Below are 10,927 nucleotides of genomic sequence, written 5' to 3'. Positions count from 1 at the left end.
AAAGGCAGGATAAGCACTCTGATTTTTTTCCATTTGCTTAGTAGACCAATCAGGCTTAACACACACACACACACACACACACACTCTCTCTCTCTCTCTCTCTCTCTCTCTTGCCATTATGGTGACCTAGGAAAGTCAGTAGTAGAACATAGGACTTGTTTGTTTGAGGTCCTCAAATTGGAGCCTCAGGCACAAGAGTCTCTCTTTTTTTAAAAACTTATTATTATTATTATTTTACCAAAGCACTGCTCAGCTCTGGCTTATGGTGGTACAGGGGAGTGAATCTGGGACTTTGGAATCTCAGGTATGAGAGTTTCTTTGCATAACCATTATGCTGTCTACCCCTGCCCTATTATTATTATTTTGGAAAGATTTTTTAAAATTTATTTTTGAGAAAGATAGGAGAGAGAAAGAAGCAGACATCACTGGCACATGTGCTGCCGGGGATCAGACTCAGGACCTCATGCTTGAGAGTCTAAAACTTTATCACTGCGCCACCTCCCGGACCACATTATTATTTTTTAAAGATTTTATTTATTTATTGATGAGAAAGATAGGAGGAGAGAGAAAGAAGCAGATATCACTCTGGCACATGTGCTGTTGGGGATCAGACTCAGGACCTCATGCTTTAGAGTCCAAAGCTTTATCACTGCGCCACCTCCCGGACCACATTATTATTTTTTAAAGATTTTATTTATTTATTGATGAGTAAGATAGGAGGAGAGAGAAAGAAGCAGACATCACTGGCACATGTGCTGCCGGGGATCAGACTCAGGACCTCATGCTTGAGAGTCTAAAACTTTTATCACTGCGCTACCTCCCGGACCACATTATTATTTTTTAAAGATTTTATTTATTTATTGATGAGTAAGATAGGAGGAGAGAGAAAGAAGCAGATATCACTCTGGCACATGTGCTGCCGGGGATCAAACTCAGGACCTCAGGCTTGAGGGTCCAAAGTCACTTCGCCACCTCCCGGACCTCTGTTATTTTTTATGAGTATGGATCAGCTTATGGTGGTGCTGGGATTGAACCTGGGACTTTGGAGGAGGTCCTCAGTATAGTCCCTGACATTGTATATTGCCAGAGTGATGTTTTGGTTCTCACTAATAAATGTCTTTATAGGACTAATTTTATTTACCAGAACACTGTTCAGCTTTGGCCTATGGTAGTGCTAGAAATTGAACTTAGGACCTCAGAACTTCAGGCATGAAAGTCTTTTTTGCATACCCAATGTGCTATCTCTCCAGCCCTCATAACTGTCTTAACGTACATTTTTAACAGTAAACGAAAAATCATGTACATGTGTATTGATTTAAAGATTTTTTTGCATGCCAGTGTCTGGACCTCATACATGCAAAGTACTGCTCTACCACTCAGTTAAATCTCAGTTCTTCTCTTGTTTTTTCTCTTCCATTCTCTGTTTTCCACAGGGTTTTAGTGTTGCTTTCTGGTTGCTCTATCTTTATGTGGAAATTGGAGAAGGCCCCAAAATTATGCTACCACCAACGCTGGCATACTTTTAATGTCAGACAACTTCTTTCTCCTCCTCTCTGTGTAGGGGGATCATTCACTTCCCTCTAGTTCCTGACCTGTTTTGCTTTTCACATCACTGCTGCATTTGCTTGGCCTTTCAGGGGACCAGTATGCACTGAAGATGAGGTTTGTGGACCACGTGTTTGACGAGCAAGTGATAGACTCCCTGACTGTGAAGATCATCTTGCCTGAAGGGGCCAAGTGAGTGTGACCTCCTCTCGTCTGCTCCCCACTTCTCTGGTGCTGCCCTGGCTGGTACCGTGGCCCTTATATCAGGGGTGCTCAGTGCATAGGTTTGACTAGCTACAATCCTGTGGACCCTCTGACTGGAGCTGACACAGAAAAGTTAGTCTCAAGAGTAGGCACGCAATTTATGAATGAGTCCCCAAATACAGAGCCTTTGCTCAACAGGTACACTAGCACCCAGTTTCCTCAGTGGGCCAGAGAGCTGGTGCGAGTCTCGTGGGGTGACTAGGGCAGGCAGGAGTGGGAAGTCAAGGCAGCCAGCAGGCCGCGCTGTGCTGCAGAATGAGGGGACAGGCGCAGCAACACTGCCTGGCTGCTTCGGACCGAGTTCAGGTAGCGTATTAGCCCTGTGGTTACAAACGAGCTGCTTTCTTTTTTCTTTTTCTTTTTCTTTTTTTTTTTTTATGAGCTGCTTTCTTTCTTTCTTTAATGAATTTAAGCAGAAAGGCATGAATTTGGAAGGACAAAGCACTTGTTAATGAATGACAGCAAGTGGCCCAGGAGGGTGCGTAGTGGTGGAATAATGAGCTGGCAAGCATGAGCCTGAGTTTGATTTCCTGGCACCCCATTAGCCAGAATGATGCCCTTCCTGCCTGTCTCTCTCTGTCTCATAAACAAGTTTTTTTTTCTTTTTCTTTTTTTTAACCAGAGCACTGTTCAGCTCTGGCTTATGTTGCTGCGGGGGATTCAACCTGGGACTTCCAGAGACCTAGACATGAGAGTCAGTCTCTCTCTTTTTTAGTTCTTTAAAAATTTATTATTGGATAGAGACAGGAATTAAGAGGAAGAAGGAGAAGGGGAGGTGCAGGGGGAGGGAGGGAGGGAGGGAGGGAGGGGGAGAGAGAGAGAGAGAGAGAGAGAGACCTGTCTCACCACTCGTAAATCTTTCCCACTGCAGGTGAGGACCAGGGGCTTGAACCTGGGTCCTTGTGCACTATGGTGTGTGCACTTAACCAGGTGTGTCACCACCTGGCCCCCAAGAGTCTCTTTGCATTATCATTACGCTATCTACCCCTGCCCTCAAAACAAGTCTTTTTTAAAGAATTTATTTATTTTATTCATGAGAAAGGAGGAGAGAAAGAACCAGATATCACTCTGGTACATGTGCTGCCAGGGATTGAACTCAGGACCTCAAGCTTGAGAATCCAATGCTTTATCCACTGTGCCACCTCCCGGACCACTCAAAACAAGTCTTTAGGGGGAAAACTGGCAGCAAAAGTTAAGGAGCTAGATATGTGAAAGGATAGCCAGAAAATCTCACTCAGATCAGATCTAACTGATCTCTTTGTAACTTGGTGGTAACAGGGATGTGCTCATATTATCTGTCACAGGTGTGTGACTCTAGAGTCACTGTAAAAGGAAGGGAAGCATCTGCTTGGCCTTGTTTGGGTCACTTGTCCACTGTGGGCACTAGGAGAGGCGTGTGATTATTGTCCCTGTGGAGAACGGTCCACAGAGAGTAGTTCCTCCAGATGCAGCTGGAGCGTGCTGACCAGCAGCAGGGAGACCGGGACCTGTCTCTGCACCCCAGGAGAAGGTCTCTGATGTGGGAGGAGACAGACCATTCGAGGGGCCACTTCAGTTCCTGAGGGGCCTGGTGGGCAGAGTGGTTGGGGCGAGCAGGTCTGAGTGTAGGCTGCAGTCCGTGGGGAGTTGTCTCAGGAGGCCGAGTGTTCTGGTGTGTCAGAGGGGAACAGAGCAAGAACTTAGTGGCTCTCAGAGGCTCCTGAGCCTTGGGATTGTCCAACCGTAAATAAGCCCTGCTGCTCATTGCGCCACCTCCTCTGCCTCCAGGAACATCCAGGTCTACAACCCGTATGAAATCAGCCGCGCCCCAGATGAGCTGCACTACACCTACCTGGACACGTTCGGCCGCCCGGTGATCGTGGCCTACAAGAACAACCTGGTGGAGCAGCACATCCAGGACATTGTGGTACGTGGCCTCCCTGCTCTGCTCCTGGAGAGGGGTCTGAGCACAGCGGCCTTGGTGTGTGACAGTCCGGGCGTCCCGGCTCACCTCCCCGGCTCTCCCGCAGGTCCACTACACCTTCAACAAGGTGCTCATGCTGCAGGAGCCCCTGCTGGTCGTGGCTGCGTTCTACATCCTCTTCTTCACCGTCATCATCTACGTCCGGCTGGATTTCTCCATCACAAAGGTGCCTCTTGCCTTTCTTCCTCCTCTTTCTCTTTAAGACGATTGATTTTTTTTTCCACCAGCGTTATTGCTGGGGCCTGGTGCTGGCACTATGAACTACAAATCCACTGTTCCTGGTGGATACCCTCGCCTTCCAGATAGGACAGAGAGGAAACTGAGGTGGGGGGGATCGGGTGGTGGCACACCTGGTTGAACGCAGCACATGTTAACAATGTGCAAGGACTCAGGTTCAAGCCCCTGGTCCCCACTTGTAGGGAGAGAGCATCACAAGTGGTGAAGAGCTGCAGGTGTCTCTCTTCCTCTATCTCCTCTTCCTCTCAATTTTTGGCTATCTCCAATAAATAAATAAAGATAATAAAATAAATAAATAAAAATAAAAAGAGTGGGGGCAGGGCAAATAGGGAACAAGCAGAACTGCTTCACCCACGAGGAGATAGCATAATGGTTATGTAAACAGATTCTCATGCCTGAGGCTCCAAAGTCCCAGGTTCAGTCCCCCTGTACCACCATAACCAGAGCTGAGCAGTGCTCTGGTGTTTCTCTCTCTCTCCATCTCTCTCAAAAATAAAATAAATAAAATATTAAAAAAAAAAAGAACTGCTTCACCACTCATGAAGCTTCTTGCTCCCTGCAGACAGGCTTTAGGGAAACAGGGAGATACCATGGCATCTCCCATTTGGTGCCAGGGCTTGAACCTGGGCTGTGTGTGGCAGGTAGGAGACCCTACCCATTGAGCTCTCTCTCTGGCCCTTAGTCTAGCGTTAATTATGAAATATCCCCACTTTTTCAGCTGCAAAATTTACCTCTTTATTAAGTCTTAAAAGGTCTATTTATTAATTAACGAGAAAAAGAAAAGCAGAACATTACTCCGGCACTTGTGATCCCAGGGACCTCATGCTTGAGAGGCCAGTGCTTTATCCGGTGTGCCAGCTCCTAGGCTGCCAGATTTTCTGTTCTACGATAATTCACATTTGTAAGTCACAGGAGTAGTAACAGCTTGTATATCCCTCACCTTGATAAAGCAGTTAACATTTGGCTTGTGTGTGTGTTGCGTGCATATATATGTAGAGGTGCCATATGTGTGTCGTGAGTATATTTAGAGCGGATTCTGGAAAGCTTGTAGGATCTTATGTACAGGGTTCTGAATAGCAGGATAAGAAACGTGAACTTTGGGCTGGCGAAATAGCCCACTTGGATGTGAGTTATTTTCCATGTGTACAACCCAGATTCAAGCTCAACCCCTACCACATTAAAGGGAGCTAGCTAGGTGCTACCCCCCCCCCCCCCCCCGTCTGTCTCTGTTTGGGCATGGTGTCTGCACTAGGAATCCACTGCTCCTGGAGGCTATTTTCTCCCTTTTGTTGCCCTTGTTGTTTTATCGTTGTTGGTGCTAGTATTGTTATTGCTGTTCTTGTTGGATAGGACAAAGAGAAATAGAGGTGGGGGAAGGCAGAAAGAAGAGAAGGACAGACACCTGCAGACCTGCTTCACCACTTGGCCAGTGACCCCCCTGCAGGTGGGGAGCCTGGGGCTTGAACTGGGATCCTTGCACTTTGTGCCTAGTATGCTTAACCTGCTGCGCTATTGCCTGACCCCCTATTTTTTTTTTAACTTTCGTGCAAAAGAATGTGAGCATATATCTTTTTATTACCATTTATTTATTGGATAGACAGCCAACAATTGAGGGGTTGGGGATGAGGAAGAGAGAGAGAGAGACCTGCAGCCTTGCTTCACCACTTGTGAAGCTTTTCCCCTGAAGGTGGGGACCAGGGCCTTGAACCTGGATCCTTGGACACTGTAATGTGTGTGCTGAACCAGGTGCACCACTGCTTGACCTGTCTCTGTTTATCTAAATAAAAAAGAAGTATAGGCTTTATCTTTTAGGCTACTCTAGAAGGTCTAGCACTGCTCAGCTCTGGCTTGTAGTGGCGCAGGGGATTGAACCTGCGAGACTCTTGCATAACCATTATGCTATCTACCCCCTACTCAACCGTAGAAAGTTTTAAGGAGAGAGTCAGGTGGTAGCGCAATGAGTTAAGCACACTTGGCATAAAGCGCAAGGACTGGCGTAAGGATCCCGGTTCAAGCCCCCAGCTCCCCACCTGCAGAGGAGTTGCTTCACAGGTGGTGAAGCCGGTCTGCAGGTGTCTGTCTTTCTCTCCCCTTCTCTGTCTTACCCTCCTCTCTCCATTTCACTCTGTCCTATCCAACAATGATGACATCAGTAACAACAACAATAATTACAACAACAATGAAAAAAGGGCAACAAAAGGGAAAATAAATAAATATTAAAAAACAAGAAGAAAGTTTTAAGGAGCGAGAAGCTTTGTTTGCCAAACTGAGCTTTGTTTCCTTGGCACCTTCCTCTCCCTTTCATGGTGCACTCTGGCCTTAGAGGCCTTTGCATGCCCACCCATCTGCCCTGTGGACTGTGAAGTGAGCGTCGGCTTCATCTGCCTGTCCCTTGCTGACTGGTGTGATTGCAGGGTCGATGATTTTGACTCACTTTGCAAGAAGCTGGCTTTTCTTTGACTGGACAGCTGGTGATGGGTTTGACATATCGAGGTCTGAATGGACTCAGTCACACTTGTGTCTCTCCCCCAGGACCCAGCTGTCGAAGCCAGGATGAAGGTGGCCTGCATTACCGAGCAGGTGCTGACTCTGGTCAACAAGAGAATAGGTCTGTACCGTCACTTTGATGAGACAGTCAATAGGTACAAGCAGTCCCGGGATGTGTCCACCCTCAACAGCGGCAAGAAGAGCCTGGAGACAGAGCACAAAGCTCTGACCAGTGAGATTGCACAGCTGCAGTCCCGGCTGAAGACAGAGGGCTCCGACCTGTGTGACAAGGTAGGTGTCTGCCCCGCTGCTCACTCACTGACTGGCTGCCGCCGTGCCTCACTGCTCTTCCTGGGTGAGATGCTGGGCAGCTGTTGTTCACTGATGACTTGTGGTGTGCTGCTAGCCCTTATGGGGGAACTGGAAGTCTTGGCAACCTCATGATCTTTTGGAGAAAGCTCTGCCTGCCTCTACAGCACACCTGTCCGTGTGCCGGTGTTTGAAGCAGCTGCTTTAGAGACTGGACAGGGCCCATGGCTTAGAAATACAAGTTTGATTCCAGGCTCTGGTTTGTGACCTTTGTCAATCTGGGTGAATCACTGCTTATCATCTGTGCCCGTGTTTCTTCATCTGTGAAACGGGCATGGGGTGCTAGCAGGACGCCCTCCCTCACTTGGTTGTGAGGGTGACGTGAGTTAGTGCTGAGGACTCTGCCCTGGTTGTGTGTCCCCCTTTCTCTGTGTGCCACCCTCACACCACTTTTTTTAAAATATAAACTTTTAAAAATTTATAAAATGGAAATATTGACAAGACCATAGGATAAGAGGGGTACAATTCCATACAGTTCCCACCACCAGAACTCTGTATCCCCTCCCCTGATAGCTTTCCTATTCTGTATCCTGGGAGTATGGACCCAGGGTCATTGTGGGGTGCAGAAGGTGGAAGGTCTGGCTTCTGTAACTGTTTCCCCGCTGAACATGGGCATTGACAGGTGGGTCCACACTCCCAGCCTATCTCTACACTCTTTCCCTAGTGGGACAGGGTTCCAGGACACATTGTTGGGGATGTCTGCCCAGGGAAGTCAGGTTGGCATCATGGTAGCATCTGGAACCTGTGTCTGAAAAAGAATTAACATATAAAGCAGAGCAAATTGTTGGCTAATCAGGAACCTAAAAGCAAGATTACTACAGATGAGATTGGGGTCTCCATTTTGGAAACAGCTAGTAGATCTATTTTAGGTATATTCTAGGGGGCCCATGGCTTTATTAGTTTTTGCCTGAGCCTGACAGCTAACAGGCAGGTGGACCCAAGGTACTGTCTGGGGAGATGGTCTCATAGTTGGAAAAAGGATTAGAAAACTGGATCAGGGAAGAGAGTAGCTCCCAAATATGGTGAAAGTATTTGAATATTGCTAACTGTAAACCCCATCAATTTGACCTGGGGCCCATAGTCAGCACAGGAGCCTGTGTAACCTCTGCATCCCTGTAGGTCTGAGCTTACGTTCTGTGGTCATGGCTAGGAACATTCCAGGCTTCACTCATTTCAGGACCCATCTTCCTCGAGTGGTAGAGTATGCCTGCCCAACCTCCCTTCAGAGATTATTGATCCACATTGAGGGCAAGGTCCTGAAGGTGCCCACAAAGGGCTCCACTATGTTGTTCCTGATGGAGATGACCAGTGACAGTGGAGAGAGGGATCTATTCGAGGTCTAGGCCCATCATGTCTGCCCACACCATCTTTCTTTCTTTCTCTCACTCTCTCTCTACCTACTTACCTACCTATCTACCATATATCATATATATCTTCTAGCCCCTTCCTGTCTTCTTTGTGGTATTTATCGCATTGTGCAGAAGTATTTACTGTCTGGCAGTAAAGTGAGCAGAGATGACTTGCCTGACTTTGCACTGTTGATTTCCAGAGCCTTGAGTAGAGCCCACACTGTGCTTACTACATGTTTGTTAACTAGCATGTAAATGTGACCGTGAAAGCTCTCAGCCCGACACCCAGTCAGCGGTGTGAGGAAAGACGTCCATCCCTGGTGCTGTATTCCCTGCTGTTGGCCTTTCCTCTAATTAGCCCCTGACCCTAGTTTGTCCGGCAGGAAGGAAAAGGAAAAGAATGGACATCTCTGAGTGTCTGCTTTGTGCTCAGGGCCGTGCCTGGTGACTTCTCAGACGGTCACACTTAGCCTTCACAGTCTGCAGCAGAGACCCGGGGAGGGTGGAGGGACTGTCACAAGTGTCAGGACCTGTAGGGGATGAGGCTGACATTCACAGCTGCCATCACTGCCTGGGGAGCTCCAGGGTGGGAAGACGCCTCTCCAGCTCTGCCCTGCTCTTACCTCGGCCAGGTGAGCGAGATGCAGAAGCTGGACTCGCAGGTGAAGGAGCTGGTGCTGAAGTCGGCAGTGGAAGCTGAGCGGCTGGTGGCTGGCAAGCTCAAGAAAGACACGTACGTCGAGAATGAGAAGCTCATCTCGGGAAAGCGACAGGAACTGGTCACCAAGATCGACCACATCCTGGATGCTCTGTAGACCCCGTCTGGCCAGACTGGGCCCAGGGCTGCACGTTCGGCCTGAGGGCAGAGGTGGATGGTGAGCGCAGTATGTGCTGCAGCTGCGTTGTGTAGTGGAGAGACACCGGGCCCTGTCTGCCCCAGGCAGCACAGAATCTTCTTTTCCCTTTTTTTTTTTTTTAAAGCTTAAAGAAATCTGAATCCCAGAAACAACATGTCTTTGTATTTTGAACAAAGAAAATTTTTAATAACTGATTGGTTATGTTTTGTTTGGACGCCTAGGATATTGTTTCAGCCCTTGTTTTATGCCTTTCTAATTCCTGATGTTTAGCTTATTTTGTGAGTGTGTGATTTTTTTTTTTTAAGTGTGTGAAATCAAATGAAAATAAAGCAGGGACTGTGAAATTTGTTTTGGCCTGTTGCAAAATATTTCTCAGATTCTTCCTTTTTTTTTTTGGTGGTGGTGGTGCTGGGGCCTCACACATTCAAGTTTCCACTGTTCTTGGTCAACTTTTGTGTTTCAGAGAGAGAGAGAGAGAGAGAGAGAGAGAGAGACATCACAGCCACTTGTGGAGTGTCCCTTGTGGCACTGGGGTTTGAACCTGGGGCTTTTGGCATGGTAAGGTGTTTGACCTACTGGGTGAACTCTCCTGACCCCTCAAGTTAATTCTTTTCCTTTCTCCCCCCCCTCCCCCCCCCCCCCGAGACGACAATAAGCATCAAAGCTTGCTTTAGTCTGGTGGGGCCAGGTTTGAACCTGGCCATGCACACCGCAAAGCAGCGACAACCCAAGTAAGCTATCTTACCAAGCCTCGAGTCATTTCTTCACCTTCTAACTTCATTTTATAGGACAGAGAGAAGTTGAGGGGGTGGGGAGGGGGGAATAGAAAGGGAGAGAACTGCAGCACTGCTTCACCACTTGTGACGTTTTCTCTCTGCAAGTTGGGACCAGGGGCTTGACTTGGGGTGCCTGTGTACTGTATCGTGTGCACTCAACCAAGTCCAGCACTGCCCGCCAGGCCCCTCTCAAGTCCTTTCTTAACTTTCGAGATAGCACTTTTACCCATTAAATGATGGATCTGCTGTTCAGAGCCAGTGTGTGGGGAGACTGTTGTTTACATTTTATATGTGTTCTCCCTCTAAGGTCAGAAAAGTGGCCTGTGTGATGCTGCAGAGCGGTGTGGAGCGAAGGCCGTGTCCCTGTATTCGCTGATGACCTGTGGCACGTGCTCTGCTGGGCAGGAGGGAATGAACGATGAGTGAAGCGAGGTGGGTCGCTAGAGGAGTGACAGCAGGTGGTCAGAACACATTCACAGGTGGGGACAGGGCCCTCTGAGGGTGTGTAGAGACGAGCTCTTGAGGATGTGGCAGGGAGCTCAGTGTGTGCAGAGGCTCTGGGATAGCCCGGTGCCCCGATGAGACCGAAAGAGAGGGCTGCAGAGCCCAGAACATGATAGGACTTTGCAGGTCTCTCAAGGCTTTGGGCTTCGCCCTAAAATCCAGAGAAGACCAAGCAGAAAGTGGTGGCTCCGGCAGGGGCGGTGATGCCCAGACGTGGATGGAGTTGAGAGATTTGCATGGGGGCGTCTGCTGAATGAGCTCACACTTTGTTCTCCTTGCCTTTCCCCTGCTGGCAGTATACACCTCGTTGCAACCCAGTTAGTTCCTGCTCATGTCTGCTAACAACTCCAGGTTACTGTCTCAGGAAGCCTCTCCTGACCATGCTATGCCACTAAGTCCTCTCTGTCTGCTGTATCCTTTCTTTATCATCTTGTACAGTTGGAATGAGGGTGAGTGACTACTGGGTTAGCTCTGGTAGGACTGGCGTTTTATCTGTTAAACTCTTAGTTATTCAGATCAGCACAGGACACACCAGTGTCACTGCGCGAATGAGTGGCTAACATCGGTGTGGGCTGA

The 10,927-nt window shown here is 48.3% G+C and overlaps 1 protein-coding gene across 1 annotated transcript in view; it reads left to right on the top strand.

Moving 5' to 3' along the window:
* RPN1 (ribophorin I) overlaps window positions 1-9,418 on the top strand; it is a 25,343-nt gene extending 15,925 nt beyond the window's left edge. Inside the window, exons 5-9 of the mRNA XM_060180889.1 lie at window positions 1,601-1,737; window positions 3,577-3,715; window positions 3,819-3,938; window positions 6,542-6,787; window positions 8,847-9,418. Of these exons, the coding sequence (XP_060036872.1) occupies window positions 1,601-1,737; window positions 3,577-3,715; window positions 3,819-3,938; window positions 6,542-6,787; window positions 8,847-9,029 (825 nt within the window). The 3' untranslated portion in view covers window positions 9,030-9,418. The remainder of the gene's footprint in view (window positions 1-1,600; window positions 1,738-3,576; window positions 3,716-3,818; window positions 3,939-6,541; window positions 6,788-8,846) is intronic.
* Window positions 9,419-10,927: the final 1,509 nt, after the last annotated feature.

Source organism: Erinaceus europaeus, chromosome 21 (genome assembly GCF_950295315.1).
Source record: "Erinaceus europaeus chromosome 21, mEriEur2.1, whole genome shotgun sequence".
Taxonomy (NCBI): domain Eukaryota; kingdom Metazoa; phylum Chordata; class Mammalia; order Eulipotyphla; family Erinaceidae; genus Erinaceus; species Erinaceus europaeus.
The sequence above is the reverse complement of the archived record's forward strand: the minus strand, read 5'-3'. Positions and strand labels throughout refer to the sequence as shown.